The 18,895-nt window shown below is 42.3% G+C and overlaps 1 protein-coding gene across 1 annotated transcript in view; it reads right to left on the bottom strand.

Annotated features, from left to right (window-relative positions):
• The window catches only part of acin1b (apoptotic chromatin condensation inducer 1b), a 22,926-nt gene that overhangs the window by 980 nt on the left and 3,051 nt on the right, over positions 1-18,895 (bottom strand). The window contains 15 exon segments of the mRNA XM_020624590.1: positions 1-189; positions 290-387; positions 1,080-1,467; positions 1,884-1,991; positions 2,621-2,728; positions 4,339-4,484; positions 4,651-4,822; positions 4,947-5,096; positions 5,333-5,478; positions 7,242-7,287; positions 12,279-12,399; positions 17,423-17,505; positions 17,884-18,132; positions 18,163-18,887; positions 18,890-18,895. The exon segment at positions 18,890-18,895 is cut by the window's right edge and continues 379 nt beyond it. Coding sequence (XP_020480246.1) covers positions 1-189; positions 290-387; positions 1,080-1,467; positions 1,884-1,991; positions 2,621-2,728; positions 4,339-4,484; positions 4,651-4,822; positions 4,947-5,096; positions 5,333-5,478; positions 7,242-7,287; positions 12,279-12,399; positions 17,423-17,505; positions 17,884-18,132; positions 18,163-18,887; positions 18,890-18,895 — 2,735 coding nt within the window.

Genomic DNA, 18,895 nt, shown 5'->3' with positions numbered 1-18,895 from the left:
TCTCTCTCTGTCTCCGTTGGTTCCGCCCCCATCCGCCCCACTATTCACTGTCACGGCAGCGTCCTTCTCCTGACCTTTTGGCTGCTCTTTCTTCACCTCTTCCGACTTCTTGACCTCCTCCTTTTGCTCCTTGTGCCGTCGCTCGCGTTCCTTTTGCCGCTCTGTGCGTTCCAAAAGCCTCTGCGCAGCCTGGTGGACACAACACGTGGTCTAGTTACGTGGTCAAGTGAAATATCAAACCACTCACTGTGACTAACAGTTGCTGAGGTAAACAAGTGTAGCGACCAACCTGCTCCTCGGTGAGGGGAAGCCAGTATATACATGGGGCTGCTTTGGTCTTGAGGAACAAGTCATCAAGAAGTTTGGCTGGGGGCTCATCTCCCTTCTCTGCTGGTGAGGAAAGAAATGGGTGAATTTTTATGTGATGTGAAGATTTGTACTAGAAAACACTTCATTTTGGAGTAACAACCACAGATGAAGAGCTGGACCTCAGCTTCTGTCCAATGTGAGGTTTCGCTGCTTTTAAATGATCAACCTTGAACTGCTGCCCAAATTAAAAAAAAAAAAAAAAAAAGCGGGATATGTTGCTTAGGGCTCAGTGAAAGTTTCACTATGACATTTTACAAAGTTAAATTGAGAAAATAATCGATCAATAATCAAAGTTATCGTTTTCTGCAGCTCTGTCTCCCACTGACAGTTTTTGTCAGTGCAGCTTATTTGTATGTTTCCATGAATAATTAATGGTACAATGGTCAAGAACCCTGCAAATAAATTAAGCACAATCATCAATGTCACAGCACATTTAGAGCACACAGAAACACAAAGGACATAAACACTGAAGGACAAAGGTGATTTTACATTTTGTTGTTGTTCAAACACTATCAGCGCATGATCCCATATTGTTGAGATCCACGTGCTGTGGTAGGGATGATTTTAAGGTAGAAACAGGGAAGCAAAACATTGGGAATTAATGAAGGTTTAATTATTGCTGTGCACTTTGGGTAAGCCAAGTCTATCCCACCAGCTTGGACCTTTCTTCTCCACTTCCATTCCTTTTCCCCTTGCAGTTTTCCTCTTACCCTTCTTCTCGGTCTTCCTCTCCTTGCTCTTCGCCCTGTCCCTTCTCCTCCGTTCTCTCTCTCTGGATCGAGATCGTCGCCCATCCTCTCCTGGTCTCACAAATTCCCGAACCTTATCCCGGTCCCATTCCCGTTCACCTCGGGCCCGCTCCCGGCGCTCCATTGCTCTCTCCCGCTCTGCCCACAGATCCCGCACTCCTCCTGCTCCATGGTCTCGTTCCCGATCTTGTTCTCGCTCCTTGTCCCTGTCACGGTCTCTTTCTCTGTCCCTGTCCTTCTCAGGCATTAGAGGAGGCAGTCGGTTCTGAGGACCACCTGGCTGGGCAACATGGTCCTCTACACGGTCCTCTCCCTTTTCTGGCTTCTGGCCCCATTTGTGGAAGTTCAGCTACAGGAAAAGAGGACAGAAATACAGAGACAGTGTGTTAGAATTTGGAGAAGACATTAGATGCAGTTGGGTCTAAGAGTTTCATTTAGAAAACCAGTAAATTTACTTCCGGTTTGTTGCAGAGATAATGGACTACTGTAAAGTACTTTAACAAAAAGCAAACCTGGTGGATGAACTGCATGCTTGTCTGCACAGGAATAACAGATTCAGACACCGATTCAGATTTTGCATGCAACAATCATTGAATTTTTTTTATTTATAATCTGATATGTAGCTCAAAACAACTTAGATTTTTTTGTAAAAGCACAGTAAAATTGTTTTGTAACTGCTAATAATTACAGGTGACATCATTTTAACCATGATACTTGAATATCATCCCCAAGGCATTTCAGATCCCACTGCAATTGGTCTATTACCTCATGCTGTTCACAGAAGTCCACATTGAGGACCTTGGGGTTGCTCTGAGGCCATTTGACCCCGTGGAGGGCAGTTCTAGTGGCAACTGCCTCCTCTGTTGTGGCATACTATGAGGAGAGGAGGACAGGAATAATGTTAGACAAAAAAAAAAAAACATTTTCAAGTAAAACCACATCTTAACCAACACACACTGCAAAAAAAGACTTGCAGGAGCAGATGGAGAACACAGAGCTGATAGTGGGTGAGGTGAAGTGATAATCTCACAAATACTTTGTTTTGTCTTAGCTCAGATGTCTTCCTGCAAAAATGTATAATACTTAAGTGGATATACAGTACATTTCCAAAAGCTTTCTCTCAGAGAACAGCAGTAAACTAGATCCACTTGTCACAACCGTTCCCTACATCTGGGGTGATAGAGGTGCGGTGGGTAGAGCAGCTGCCTCCTGGCCGGAAGATTGAAAGTTCGAATCTCGTAGCCTGAAGTCCACATGTGGACGTGTCCTTGGGCAAGACACCAAACACCCCAAGTTGCCCGTGATGGCGGCGCACATGCATGCAGCGGCTCGGGGCTCTCAGCTCCAAACAAAACTTCGTTGTATGTGTCACAATGTTACAATAAAATAAAGCGGCTCCTTCTACATTGACCAAACACTAATTATTCCAAACAGTTCTGCATTTGATAAAAAGACAGTATATGCATACATTAATTTTAAAGGTTTCATTTGTCAGAACTCACTGTGACATAGCAGTGAGACTTGATCTTATCGATCCAGAAGCCCTCCTCCACCACACTGCCTGTCCGGCTCAGCAGCTCTTTCAGCTGGCCCAGAGTGAAGGGTCGTACCTGTGGGATAAGGAAAGACGATCACGGTTCACACAGAACTTGGGGGAAAACACTAAACAACATAAGGTCAGCTGTAAGATAGTTGGTAGAGATTACCGTGTTTTGCATGGACAACACCTTTCTAAGTCCACTGAGATATTTCAAATGTGTTCCCTGCAAGTTTGGACAAGTGTGGAGGTGCCTACACCTTTAATCTGAATGGAATTGGCTCAATATCAGTGACAGTGCGATAAGAAGTAAACAAGAAGACCTGCAAACAGAGAAATACTAAACATACAGATCAGGTCATATTTCTCACTTGTCCCAGACCTTTTACCTATGTTTACTTTACCTGCTCAAGTACCTCAAGTCTGATCTTTTTAACGGTTAGTTCATTTAAGTTTGGTTCAAACCACTTATATTTTAGTTTCTGCTTTGGAGGTCTGAATGCTGTTTATGGTGATGTGTCTTTCTATCTTCTGTCCTTTGTAAAGTACTTTGGTCAACTTCTTGTTGATTTTAATTATGCAATATAAATAAAATTAGCCTGACTAGATCGGATATTTGACCATGCAACCGCTGTCGAAACAATCAGAGCAGAACTCGTGTGATTTTTTCTTCTTCAATGTCTCACTCCTCATGCTCTTATCGCCTGTCATCATCAGTCACTGTCAGCCTCTCACAAACCAGTAAGAGTAAACACAGAGGAGAGCAACAACAGCAACAGCGGAGAAGTGAGGATGTTTTACATTTGTACTTTTATGAAGAAGCTTCTGATCAAATCAAACTGAAAGAAATATCATAACCAAGCTTTTTTGAGGAGCCTGTGCCATCCAACTGCCACACATGACTTTTTGTTGTATTCCTGTACGCATGTGATGTACACATCAGGTAAATCTGCACATGCACGGCCATTTAGGACCCTAAAGGTGTTAAAATTGGGGATGGATACATGTCAGTTACAAACATTACTAGCCAAGCTGCTTCTACATGCATCCAATCCATCCATTTTGATTTCTGGTGGTGAGCATTCCAGCCTCTCACCACAGTTTCAGTCTGTTAGTCTTGTTACTGCAGTTTAAAATCTCCTGTTTTGCAAAGATTAGTGAGGCTGGGTGGCAGCAGAAATCTAGTGGTCTTTGATCCATGTGTAACTTTGTCTTGATTCTATGACGCAAGGTAAAAAAAAACTCTTCAAATGGTAGTCATTAAATGTGTAATGTCTCATCTTGTCACAGTCTGTTTAATCACGCACGGTGCCCCCAACTTAAGGTGATGTTTAACTACAGTCATAATACCTAGGTACAGTTTCCAGGCTCTAATTATGGGTATGATGGTGATGTGGTTTCCACCAGCATCAACATAATGTCTCTCGTTCATGAAAAATGTGCATGGCCCATTTGGAAATGCAATGCAGGAGTTTTCTGTACCGACATTATCCCCACATCAGTTTAGGTCATGAGGAAAGGTTCAAACTACACACAATATATATATATATATAAAACAAAAGCTTGTGAATTAACTGACTTGATAGGAAGATCAAACACCACAAGTTTCACAGGTTTGGCAAAAGAACAACACTGTCACTGTTCCTTCTACATTCCTTGTAATGTACTGAGTTTTAAACTCACCAGGTTAGTCACATGGATGATATTTGAAACTTTGCCACGAGGCGGTGACGGCTGCCTGGTTGTGCGGACGGGGTCGTCGATGGTGACAGACATGCCGCTCTTCTGCTGACTTATGGAGCGACGAACGAGGCTGTTGCTAGGGGCAACTGAGGGAAAGAAGAGGATGAGGTGAGAAGGGTGAGTGGGTTGGAAAAAAAATGGGAAAGCCTGTAATCTAGAAGAGACAAATGAAGTACTGCCCGAGGGACGAGATTTGCACCCAACAATCTACAGCAATTAAAAACCCACAAACATTCCAGTGTAGCAGTTTACCTTTCACTGACTCTTCCTCAGGCTTGACAGATGTCCGTGTTTCTGAGCCTTCCTCAGTAACACTGGTTTTCCTCTTGTCTCTGGAAATCCGGCGTTGTTTTTCTTTTTCTGATTTTTCCACCTCCTCCTCTTCGTTTGTCTGTCCATTTTCCTGGCTGTCACCTGGGACGACCTGGGGAGGAATTACATGTATAAAACCAGTAATGTGACAGCTCAAAACACACTGTCAAAGGCTTAGGGAAAAGCAGTAGATTAACAGGGTTGGCTTGTAAAAGCACTAACAAGCTTTTCCTTACCTGTGTGACAGTACGTTGGATCTTGAGTCCTTTGTCCTGGTCGGCGTGGCTGGTGTCCAGGTTCTCCTCATCCCCAGACAGTTGCATCTCTTCTGGGTGAAGCTCTACCTCTACCGCCTCCTGTTTTGCTTTGATATCTGGGATCAAAGACTGAAGACACAGACAAGAGAGTGTGGAGGAATAAAAAGATACTGAACACAGATCACTGGACATCAATACAAATCTGAGGGGAAATTTAAGAACGTCAGAAGACCATCAAAATAAAATAAACTTCCTATTTCACAGAGCCAACTGACCCAAAAAAATGTATGTTTCAAAATGTATGTTTTACGTATTCCCCTTGATCTGCCAGAAACCTGGTCTGAGCCCCTGTGCTATGTCACTACCTTCAGCGAGTCAGTGGTGATGGTGATCGACGGCTTCTTAGCAGTGACTGCTGTGCTGGAGCCCCACCGCCTCTTCCTCCCTGCTGCAGTTCCTGTCTCGGGCTCTCCCGCTCCTCCGTCTGTGGTGGCTGGAGACGTCTTAGTGCCTGCAGAGGAGTCAAAACAATGTAGTTTATCATTGGGAGAGAAAATGCAGTCCAAGTCAGATGTTTTGATCGTTGCCTATCAGAACAATATTGACCAATCACTGTAATTATCTGGACACATCTGCTGGTCTACAGGCTCTTTAGCGCATTCAACTTGAAATGAAAGAATGAATACTACATTAAAGTGCCACGTCCCAGCTTAAATTTTAGTAGGTTTACATCAATGTACACGAACTGTGAGCCCTGTAACACGTAGTCCCCAAAGGTCAGGAGTTCACAAGCAACTGGACAGACACTCGAAGTCAAACAAAATCATCATATTTACTATTTTGTGGGAAGTCCTTTGCAGTCAACAATACTGTCTGCAAACATGCACTTTTGTTTGCACAAACGACTGACTTTGCTCATGTAATTACAGCACTGACAAACATTTGTAAGAATTGCCCTGAAAGAAAAAAATATCTTTTTTTTCCCCATCTACAACATCATCACTGTTAAAATTTGGATTATTTTCCCACAGATTTTAAATTAAGACAAGTGGTTGGCTTGAGCACGTTAAAGTCAGATATCTTACAAATTAGTCGACAATAAATAAAAAAATAAAGTAACTTTAATCTGAAATTAAAGTCAAGTCTACTTCTGGAGGTCATGCTGAATTCATCGCACTATATCTGAACTCCTACATATTCAGCCTGAGAGTCACATGACTCTCTTGTCCCAGTGCACTCATGTGAGCATTGACTTAATATTTGACAGACCTTTGGCTTGTTTGGATCAAGGTTCTAAGTGCCAAGAGCAGGTATTTTTTCCATTCTTGATCTAGTTCTCATAAGGCCCTGTTCAAACAGACAAAGTTTGCCCTTCTCATTTATTTGAACGAGGACTGGGACCACGACGGGGCTTTGCCAAATGATACAGTGATACAGTGTTGTGCAGAAACAAAGTTGGATCTGGTCATACTTTTTCTTGGAACACAACATAACATCATCTGCCAGGACAATGCACTAGCTAATCTCATACAAATGAACACCATATTTCTGCTATTTAGCATAAGATCAACCACAGATGAAACAGCTGCTGCCAAAGCAACTTTTCAAAGCTGCACAATCCTGATTGTGAGTATTACAAACCTCTATGCTGTGTTTTGGCATCTAATAAACTTTAAACACATATATTAGTTCCTTCCTGGACTTCCAGGATTGTATTCCATTGCCTCACTGGAACATGAAACAACACACCCCCATGCAGCACCCTCCTTTTTTCTATTCAGGGCAAATGACCTGGCCCCTGCTGCTGACTTTTTTGTGCAGTCATATCTGCTGATGTTGGTCATGTTGCTGTCCCTGTACATCTCATAAGCTATTATGCACCTCATCACAAACACCCCTGGTAATGCTGACCATCTGACAATCTTCATGCTATTGTTTGCACTACTGTCACAGATTGTACATGGTTTTAAGTCAAAGCTTATTAGGTTGTACTGTTTAGTTTTGTCCTAATTTCTTTAATCCAGTCTTCTTATTCTATTTATTCCATTTGTATTCTACTTTATTCTATTTTAGTTTCTTAAATGTATTGGAACTCAATGCTAGGTGAGAGAGACACGGTATTTCGATTTTCTGTATGTCCTGCACATATGGTGAATTGACAATAAAAATCTTTGAACCTTTGAACCTTGAACCATGACTGTGTGAACACAGCCCGAGTTCTCATGTCAGACAAGAGATCCAGGAATTGGAAAAACATGTAACTGGTATACTCACTGGTCAAGGATATCTTGCGAGCAGCAAAAGCCTTAGTAGTGGTGCTCTGCAAAGACAGAGAGACAGAAAGAGAACATACAGAAACCCCAGGGGTGTGGGGCGGGATGAGAACCAAGAGTCTAGACCCAAACAGGCATCAACACAAAGGAGGTGAAACAGGAAAACTGGAGGAGGGGTGGGGGCAGGGGGTTAAAGTAACAGAGACCTGGAGGCTCCAATTGTACCACAATAAGGAGATGGTTCTTAGTCAATACAGAGAGACTCCAGACACATTTTCACCTCTGCTCACAGACATTAAAACAAATCATTACACTTCTTCCTTGTGTGTGTGTGTGTGTGAGAGGTAGAGTAAAGACAAAGCAAGTCCATGATATGCATTAGGACAAAACCTGTGTGAAAGTCCAACAGGGTTGCATTTTAATGTGGTATGTTATTACAAGGAGTTGAGGAATAGGAGACAAAAGACCGGCAAAGCGTCAGTGTGTCTAAATGAATTCTGTCACTTGTACGTGACCAATATGTTCAAATTTGTGACAATATATTGGTGTTGAGCAACTATCATTCTGCATTCTCTCTCTCTGAGTACATACATCCATGGTACTCATTTAATATCAGGACAACAGCACAACAGTTGAATTAAGCATTGTAACTGAGTAACTTTTTAAATATTATTGGTGCTGATGAGCAGAGGTGGAAAATCGTGAGCTGAAGGCTCAAAGCTCTGTAAGGAGCACCATCAGTACTGCAGTTGAAATTCGCCTTAACGTTTTACCACATTCAACAATAGACAACTGTAGCGCCTTAACGTTTTACCACATTCAACAACAGACAACTGTAGATCAACGGTTTGTGTTCAAATGTATGACGAGCAATCTCAGCTCAGTGTCAAGATATTAAACTAAAACTGCAGTACATGTTACTGTCCAATTTTTTTTTCAAATTGCAAAGAGGAAATTAATTGACTCCTTTTATTTACAAAAATGATCAGGAAAAAAAAATCTAAAAAAATGTATACATTTTAAATAGAGGAATAATGACAAGTCATTTCCTGGTACCATTTTACACCTGATTCCTTACTGGCTCGACTACGGCCCAACCGCACGACAGTGTGTACTGTATCTAGGCAACAAGGATCCAATCAGAGAAGGCAGAGGAGTGAGGGCAGGGCTCGATTTGAGTGTGTAGATCAGGTGCCAGGCAGGAAATGATCACTGGGTTGGACTTATTGTCTTGACTGGGGCTGGGGAGAACTTTTCTTGATTGATTGCTGATCACACAGTCACATTTAAGTCTTTTTGGGAAGCAAGTGTCATGGAGTCTGACAGGAGTGGAGGTGGAGTGTACTTAGTCCATGTATGAGGTACATCTGACCCCCCCCTCCCCAAAAAAAAAAAATCATTTCGTGTCTTTCAGTGTCATAATTGTCCATGTTCTCCAATATAGATCCTGTAAGCCTTTCTGGCACTCAATAAAATGATAAAAGGTTGTCCTGTGAGGTGTTTGTTGTCCAAGGGATCTCAGTTCATGTTCTTTAGCTACGTGACAGCACAGGAGGAACATTTATGTCAAGTCTCTTAACTGGAATAACGATGGAAGAAAAATCCAGGAGCATTTATCTCTGTTCAATTACAATCCAGGGAACTGTTAAAAAGCGAGAGGGCATTGCTGGAATAAATGCCACTGCACTTACATAAAAATCACACAAGATGCAAAGCCAAGGTTGTGGGTGTAGCGAAGAGATGGATTTGTAAATAAATAAATAGAAGCAGGAACTGCAGTTGTCAATCTGCCAGGTCCACAGCACAGGCAGCATATCACCAGTCACACTTTAATTCAACAACTGTGTGACTGGGGCGGCAGGGGAGGCAATGATTTGTTGATTTTATCCTGCTTTCTTGTCCGAGGTGTAGATGATCTATGATCACCCTGACCCCACAAAAAGCCACAGTACATGGTGCGTGTCAGATTACTTGTCCTTGGTATTATGTCATTTGAAAGCCTCTGCTACAGTGGAGTTGGTGTAGAGTTCAGAGGAACACATCTCTTATCAATGATGATTTCGAGCATGGTGACAGAATTTACGGGTACAGTCAATAAGTGGACGGTTTTAACTGAACAGCTTATACAGCTGGCCAACTTGTCAAGGCAGCCGATAACATTTAGCCTCACAAGTCCAACCAGTAACAGTGTTCCAGCTGATTGAATGTGTGAGTAAAGGTCCACATTGTCATGTGACATCCACGAACACAGGTCTTATCCACAGTGTTTTCTTTTTAACTTTAAAAGTCCCACAAACATCTCTTGCAAGCAGATTATCATAGTTGCTCCACTGGATTGTGTTTTAAAGGTTAAAAGCCAAAACAGTGACCAGATAAATGCTCTGATCCATATGGGTTATTGCAGCAGAGTATTCCAGAGTCATTACTGCACCCCACAAGCAGAGGGCAGTGTGGGACTGGTAGTAGTGGTAAAAATAAACCTGGAGAGCGGAGGAGTTCTGTCTTTTCTCTGAGCTGCATGTGGCTTTTGGAGGATGGTGTCACAGATGTTGGAGGACAACACTTGCAAACTGTGTGTATCCTCAAAATGGGAGATGGGAAAGGTGGGGAGAGGGGAAGGTGGTACAGAGGGTTAAGACACCCTCCCCTTCCCTCACCCCATCATTCATCCCAGCACAGTGCAGTACAGTGCAGTACAGTCCAGTCCAGTTCAGATCAGCGAGCAGGCTTCCAACCCCTGAGGTTGTGTTACCATGACAACCGTGTGCTGCTGCAGTTACCATGGCTGCCACTGCTGTCGGTGGTGGTCTGATGCAAGCTCCAGTTCCTGCTGGCTCAGCTCATCACTGGAGGGCTACAGGGGAGGCCTTGCAGGCTGAGGTTCAGGCTTTACTCAGTGCCATGGGGTTGCAGAGTCTGGGCCTGATTCAGGTACCAAAGACGCACTTGGGCATAGCGGGACAGGAGTTGTAGGAGGAGAAGGAGGAGGAGTGGAAGAGGTGTTGGTGGTGGTGATGGTAGTAGTAGTACGCAGCAGGTACCATTAGGGGCAATGGAAGAGGCATGGGCACCTTCATAACAAAGCAATCAATGGGGTTTTAAACAGCAAACACACCATCAATGTATATAGTGAGAGAGAAGCGATCATGATGGGAAAGCAAAAGATAGAAAGTAAGGGGACAAAGGGGGGAAAGAGACAGAGAGAGAGAGGCTTTTTGAAAGGAGCAAGCAGAGAGCAGAGAGGATGAAAAGAGGGTGAAGGAAACAGCAGAAACGAGCCCTGATGCATCTCTACACACACTGTCAGGATCCATTACTCATGCAAAACCCAAGGGGGAAACAAAACCCACAAACACACACAGGCACACAGACAGTAAAAATACACATGCTGATAACTTCAACAGCATAGAAGCTCATTGGTAAATCCAGTTTAGTTGCTCTAGATATGAAAGTCAAGGGTTCAGTGCCAACAGTGTAATGTATGATTGTGGGCTTCCTCTAATACCCTTCAGCTGGTTTGTGAAGGCTTTATCTGACAAACAGTAGCTTCATGACAAGCTTTAGCAACAATCATCTATTGTACAATTAAGCTGCAAATGTTGCAAGCAGTTTCCTTTCTTTACATTAAGAAAAAAAAAATCTATACATTTTTTTCATGCGTTCTCAACATCATAACATACAACACTGGTCAGATACAATGACTCATTAGACCCTGACACACCACTTTACAGCTGGGCGGCATTATTATCACAATATCATACTGTCAGACAATTATTGATACTGTATATACAATTCAATTCATGAGAAAGAAAACACAGTGAACATGTTTGTTGGACCTCAATGAGCCCTGTAAAATTTTCAAGCATATATTCAGTTTAGGACTGAACCCTACATAAGTCACATGGTTTGTTATGGTACATTTATTTTGGAATCAATAGGTTGATATGGTCTACGACATGTATGATCGTTAGGTTCATGTAAGGCCCTGCCAAGCACTAGTCTACATGTCAGTAATGATTGCAAAAATATCTCTAAGCTCGTCTTCCACTCACCCTGCATTCTGCTTAAAGCTGAGGCAGCAGAGTTTGTGAAAAATGTTTCTATCCCTGGACTCTGGGACTTTTTACCCAGAATCAGCCACTTTCAACTGTTTGATATAGCATCATGTCTGTGGCTGTTATTTGGTGATCAGGATGATCAAGTTCTCATTCCAAACTGAAAAAATATAGCTCAAAATATCAATTGAGAATTTGTTTGATAAAAATTGCAGACTGACACTGTAGCGTTTTGCATTTCTTTGTACTCATATTGTCAGGACAAAAGGCAGAGGCAAGAAAATACGAGAAACCAGACCAAAAGCAATATAATCACTAGGAATGAGCTCTGATGCCAATTCAGCATTGTCGGTCTTTTGTGGAGCTGTCAATAGCTGAGTAGCACCAACACCGTTGAGTACACCGCAAAACCTATGAGCCGTAGACAGACATAGTCACTGATGGCTGACAGTCACCTTGGTGTGTCAGGGCCTTTGAGTTTAATATTACTTTCTCTTTCTACACACACACACAACAATCACAGAAGGAGCATGCGCTCTCTGCAGCACGGATGTCTAATTTAATGCACTGTTACATTAATACTTGCATCAGGGCTGAGACAGACAACGGATGTGTGTGAGAGATCATCTAAGTTAGTTAGCTGCATTAAATGTAGATTGAAGGGATTAGTTCAGTCCTATTTACCCCAGGACCCAACTCCAACTCAACCCATATTCATTCATCTGCAAGCATCTGTCCAAGCAGTAATTTGTTTAGCATTTAAATATTAAAAGGTTACTGTGCAGAGTCAGAATCAAAAGGATAAAATCTCCACAGATGCCAGCCAGTAGCATTAATGGTTGTATAAATACTGTGGTTGTGTTGGTTTTGAGTAACCCTCTCATCTTGTGCTGCCAACTGCATGCTTTTATATGAATGAGGATACAGGTTAGTGGGAGGACAGAGCAGAGACCCAGGCACCTCTTCCCTTTCAGTGACCTTACCTCTTCCAGGTGGCCCCCGCTGTTCTCTGGTTCAGCCGCGGAGGCCGGCTGCTGGGCCATGGCTCTCTCAAGGTCTGGTTCCACCTCTGTCACAGCGGCTGTGCTGGGCTCTGACACCTCCCTGCCAGAGGAAAGGTGAGAGAATACAGGTGTTGATGGTGAAGACTGTCTGATAGTTCAGGGTCAATTCCAGTCTGACTTGGACTATATGAGTAGTTGGTAATAATTTCTCATCTTACCATTTCTCACCTGGTGATAAGCTTACATCTCTTTTACCAGTCAAGCAATGGCTTACTTAGGTTTACTTAATCCATTTTAGGAGATCCAAACATTATTTTTATAAGGCATGGCTAATGACCACAATTATATACTCAAGCACTATGATGACAAATCCTGGAAGGACCTTATTTGTAGGCTGTCAGTACCTGGCAACCTCTAAGTGGGTGTTGTGTTGAAAAGGACGACTTCCGAGAAATACCAGTATACCAGTAGAATCAGAAACTATCATAAAGGCAATGCATCAAAATGATGTGTTGGACAAGACAGAGGAAAACACTGGAAAATGCAGAGGAAGGGTGCTGGAGGCCAGTGATCTGGGTCACTCTTACTATAAATAACTCACAGGCTAGCTGACACTCAGGTTCACAGACACTTCCCAAACTAACTCATTAGTCCAAGACATAAACTCCCAGCTGACTCCGTGTGTGGGTCACTATTGTGGGGAGGAAAAAATAAACACCTCTAACTCAGCCAGCAAAACCTGTGCTTGTAGTTATTACAAGTCAGATTTCACAAAAGCCAATGCTTCTTCCCATGTTGTTTTATTTTATCGCTGTTATCTATGACACAGCAAAACTATGGCAGTATACTGCTGCCGCCATGGGAAAAAACCAGCTATTTCATTATAATGAGATAAGTTCCTCGTTATAACGAAGATGCTTTTCACATTATAATGAGAAAATACTCTGTCTTAATAATATGAAAAAAAAATCACATTTTTATGTGAAAGTATCTTATAAAAACAAAAAGGTTTCTCGTTATGAGATACTGCGCAAATATTTTTTGCTCATGGTGGCAGCAATACGCTGCCGTACAAAACAAAGCAGATGTCATCAGTATATTTTTAGCTACACCTTCAGCTTCCCCTACCAGCATTATCAAAGCCTCTGCCACTGCCTCCATGTGATGATACAGGCACAGAAGCACCACCCTGTAGGTGGGTGAATCACATCCTCCAGCATCCCTCTCCATCAGAGTATACATTCTCTGTTGTTTGAGTCATTACATGGTTCTTTGCATTGCATTTTGTACTCATCTCTGTTAGGTATCAAACAAAGAAACATTTGGTAGTGATTGTGATTTACAGTCTATTCAACATGCTCTACCTATAGTTCAACAGTCATTTTGGAGAGACAGTCAGTTATGGCAGAAAATTCCAGAAATAAAAACAGCAAGTGATTTTAATAAAGTCTTCAAATGTCCAAAACTAAAAATGATTCCCAAAGGTAGCAAATGCTAACATTTAAAAAATCTGGAGAAAGATCTTGAAAATTACTTCAATGATTAATTATCGTAGTAGATGCAAATAAATTTTCTGTTAACTCACTATTCACTGAAGCTCAGGCAATGAAGTCCTTGGTCAAATCACAGTTACCAGTAGATATCAAAGTCACTTCTTGTGATACATGTGATGTACTGCTGTTTGGACTTACACAGTGAAAACCATTGCTGGCCCAGCTTAGACAGGAAAACCTCAGCTTTTCTCTTTCTCTGGACACATAAGACCAGTTTCTTTGAGGGACTGAAATGTTAGCCTCTGGTGAAATCTACCTAGTGCATTAGAAGCGCCTTTTCTACATCGGTCTCTAGAGGATTAGCCACTGGCAGAAGTATAGTCCATAGGACAGCATTTTCCCCTCCACCATGCCAGAGCAGTTCTCCTCATTTACCTTAGGTGTGGTTGTCGATGTGTACAAGTGCATGTGGCTTGTGGGCAAGACCAGAGACACACCTGCACAGGCTATGAATGGAGGCAGATGTCAACTAGAAATACAACCCCTAAGGATTAGGAGAGGAGAGGAGACAACTCCATGTGATGTAATGACTGATTGATGTAATGTGTGATGCTTGGTTTATGCCGTCTTCTCAAATAACCGCCGTTAAGCCCCTTTGTTCTACATTTTAAATACCTTTGTGTTCATCTGACTAGATTGAAATGATCGAGCATGATGAACAGATTCAGCATGTGGAACAATATCCAAATCTGTATACAGTACTCTAAAATAAAAAGGCATGACTTCTACTTAAACTTCTCAAAAACATGACAAAAAGTGACTACAAGTCTGGCATCAATTCTCATTTGAGGTAGCACAAGAAAATTACTCAAACCATGTCCTAATTTACAAAGTGGACCCATAAAAAGGCCCAAAACAGTGTCACAGATCAAACAGCACATGCCAGTTGGGAGAATAATATCACAGCATAAGGACCCATTCACACTGGCTGTACAGCTACCAGATGTCTGCTTTAATGATCTCCCTCGATAACAGTGAGATCATTAACAGCCACATAAATCCAAAAATACAAATATAGTCCCCAGTGGGCTAGACAACAAAATGTGTACAGCATGGCCATGAATGCACCTTAACACACAACAAAACAAGGTTGTCCTCATTTTGAAACACAATTTATGTTATAAAATAAGAAAAAGCCCCATCTCCTGGCTCCTAACATTACAGACAACGATGAAATCAAGAAGAAAGAGGCAGAAGGAGAGAAGTCACTGTCCATATTCTTTTCCTCGTCATACCATGAAATCTGAGTCCATTATTTATTCAACAATGTATTAATTCAGTGTAAAACTATTTCAGACACTAATAAAAGAAAGGAGACCCCAGTCCCCCTACCAAAAACCTTCCCTACCCCCTTCACCCAACAAAAGACTCCCAACGCCGTCTCCAACCCCGGTCCCCCCACCCCCACTTGGGTGAACGTGTAACACGTTCATAACCACGCAAATGTGAACCGATGACATAATATTAACAGTAAGGAAGGAGATGCTAGCTAGCCGTCAGCGTAATGCTACAGTCGGCGTGATTGCAGAAAACGACAGGCTGAGACCGGCTAATGTATCCACGTTACTTTCTAGATATGGAGTGAAAAAGTACAACCTGAAGCCTTGAGTCGCCCTCTGGCCCAGTCTTACCCGTTTTTGTTGCCTTCGGACAGCATTATGGCCGGCATTAAGACGGATCCCCGTGAATAAAAAACCCACCCTGTCGCTAGCGGTTTATCCGGTCAGAGGCGGGTTGAAATCGGCTACGCGAATTTTGTAAAAAATCTGGTTACGATCGTTTCTACTGCTGATTAGTCGTACACTGCGTCGGTATCAGGGATACAGTGCATGCATGACGGCCATATTGGCTAGCGAGACCAGTGTCAAGTCTGCCAGAGTGGGAAAACATCTATTTTCCGGTCAAGGATTTTCGCAATAAAAGCTCCGTCAGACGCGCAAACGGCGCAGTTCAAAAATTATAATAAAACAGCGAACAGGGAATAAATACAATTCCTGATACCAACAACAAAAGGACATTGCATGAAAAAGAAAGCACACAAAGGTAACAGGGTAACGCGGAAAAAGAGCCCTTTTCCAAGACAACTGCAACACACAGCGGACACGCAAATTGTGAGGCTTCTGCGATGGACACTTAAGAAATTCGACCTGCTGTAAATAGGAACGATTAATGAATAAGGGTCTGGATGTGCTTACAACAGATTCAAGTTTAAATCATCTTGGAGGTGTGCTGTCAGCTCTGTGACAAATGTTTTAATTGGAACATACATTTCTTATGCCTTTCAATGTTGACAAATGAAACACAATGGGAAGTTATTTCTGCCCTTGATGTGACAAATCCATTTAATCCAAATCTTAGTCAAGGAACAAAATCCTGAGTTTTTAAAAGCGCAATTATATAAAATAAAACTGTAAAGTTTGAGAGAAATTGTTTACAACTCAAGGTAAGGGTCAGTTTATTCACCAAACTTAAGGGTAAACACAATCTTTCTGTACTAGTAAGTGTTACACATATGTGATTTACCAATGACCTCAATGTAGTGATAATCACAACACAACTGTCTTCAATTATCTTACATTACCTGATATGCTTTGTCAAAAGATGGATAGCTTTTTATAAGGTTTATTGAGAACTGTTCACTACATGTAGCATTGTCATATGGTGATCACTTGTATTTGAAAATCACTTAGCATTTGCCTTTTATTCTATGAGCCACAGTTACTATAAGGCAAGTGTGCATGAGAATGACCACTTAACTCATCAATCACAACATCCAAACAAATCTTGTGATTTCCATGCAGAGGTTGAAAAACCACAGGTGACTGTTAGTAATAATACACCTAGAAGGTTTAAGTGTCACATGTGATTTAATCACCACAACAAACTGTTCCAGATGTGGTGAATCACTCCTGCCTGCAAAGTCCAAAACGCATTGAGATATCCAGAAATGAGAAATCATACTGTAAATACCACCCAGTGCCCATCTGTTCTGTGATAAATGGTTCAGCAAATTTTGCGCTCTGGAGGGGATTTATCTGTGACCAGTACCAGCAATTTAAGTTCTATATGTGTGCTTCAAATCTTTAAGTGTTAAGATTCATAACTTGTTAATTCCATTTGTCCTGCACCCTGTAGATGTGCAGAAAAGGCCTGTTTAAACTTAAATGGCTGCCAGTGATTACCAAAGCCAGTTAGTTTAAATGGCTGCCAGTGATTACCAAAGCCCGTTAGTTAGTTTAAGAGAGCTACGCAGTGCCAAAAGAATTTGGGCTTAATAAGAGATTAGCTGGAGTAATTGAAAAGGATTTCTGGAAAACACTAAGTGAACTTGAGATACATTTTTGTTACAAAATTACAAGGAGCCATTCAAGAAATGTGTGTATCACAACACAGTATTGAATAACATACAATGCACATAGTAAAAAATAACCTAAAGTGAGCATGAAGGCAATGCATGCAATGTTAAATTAATAAGGATGGCTGATTATACTAGTGTAACTTTAAATAATAAGAGAAATGTAATTACACTTGCTATTAAGGTTAACTATATATACACTGATGGTTACTGACCTTTTTGGAAGGTACTGTTTCTCTGCCATTTTACCCAGGTTATTCTTTTTCTCTTCTTCTGTCTCTTGTCCTTGGGCTGCCCTCTGAAATTATTCAAATTAAAAACAATGAAAGGCAAATAGAAATATGCTGAAAGAGATGTGGCTTTAAAATACATGGTAATATAAACCATTAAGTGCAAGATTTCTTAAAAAAAAATCAGACAAGGCTGAAATAATATGAAGAGAAAAGAAAAAGAACTTGAAATACATATTAGCCAAACTTCTGCAATAGTTTTGCACCAAAATGCCTTCTACATTGATAAAACTCATAACGAAACACCTGACAGCCTGGTGCATGGCCATGGTAAATAAAAAAGCAAAGCACACTTAGGAAGTCCTATGAGAATATAGTCTAAGGGTGCATCAGCTTTATCAATGCCCTAGTGAATGACTGACACCCACAACAGTTTGATTACTGACCTTCAGCTGCCTGGATTTATCCCCTGAGGAGGAGGACTGCGATGAATGTGAAGAGGAGTCTGATTTGGAGTCAGAATCTGATGAGGAATCTGAATCTTGTGCCTCAGTCACAACCACTATGTCTTTTGAAGCTGACTGCCATCTCTTGTCATACTCCCCCTTTAGTTGTTTCTCCTCTCTTCTCTTTTCTTCTTCATGGCTTTGTTTCTCTTTTTGCTCTTCCTGACTTTTTCTTCCTTTTTCTTCCTCCTCTTCCAGTCGTTTTCTCTCCTTTTCCACCTCTTCTTCCAAGCGCTTCTTCTCTCTCTCCTGTTCTAGTGCCTCCCTTTCTTTCTCCTGCTGTGGCTCCTTCTCCTTCTCCTCCTTTAGTTGCCTCTTCTCCCCCACCTCTCTCTTCTCTTGCTGCCTCTTCCTCTCCAAACTTTGTGGTGGAGATTCACTGGAAGACCCAGCAGTGGAGTTTGTTGTCTCTCCTGACATTTCTGCAGCTGAAGTGGGCTCATCTGCATGGAAAGCCCCCTCCGACTCCATCCTGTGTACAAGTAGAGAAAGGGGTCCTGACCTGCGCTTCATAGGGGGCTCAGGACTGCTGGAACGAGAGCTTGAATCAGAGTATTGCCTCTGCATGGTGGGAGGCGGGAAAGACACCACTCTTGGGCCACCTCCAGGCTCAGGGCCTTCTCCCTTCAGGTTGCCTGTGTTTGGTGGGCTTTGCTTAGGGGTATCAGGTAAAGGGAACAGGTCGGGGGGTGGAGAGGGAGGAGGAGTGGGGTGGCGCAGCTGCATGGGGGTGTGTGTGTGGTGCACCTGGGGAAGTGGGATGTGCTGCGGAGGCTGAAGCTTGCGTTTGGATCTTGCAACTGCAGATGAAACACTGGGCAGCATCTGCTGCGGCTGGCTAGGGCCTCTGCTGTCCCTTCGTGCCCCACCAGGACCAGGTCCCCAGTCCTCATCATCGTCATCACTCTCATCATCACCGTCGTGATCTTCGTCACTATCATCATGGAAATTA

Source organism: Monopterus albus, unplaced genomic scaffold (assembly GCF_001952655.1).
Source record: "Monopterus albus unplaced genomic scaffold, M_albus_1.0 scaffold333.1, whole genome shotgun sequence".
Classification (NCBI taxonomy): domain Eukaryota; kingdom Metazoa; phylum Chordata; class Actinopteri; order Synbranchiformes; family Synbranchidae; genus Monopterus; species Monopterus albus.
Note: the sequence above shows the minus strand (reverse complement) of the source record. Positions and strands in the feature narration are given on the sequence as shown.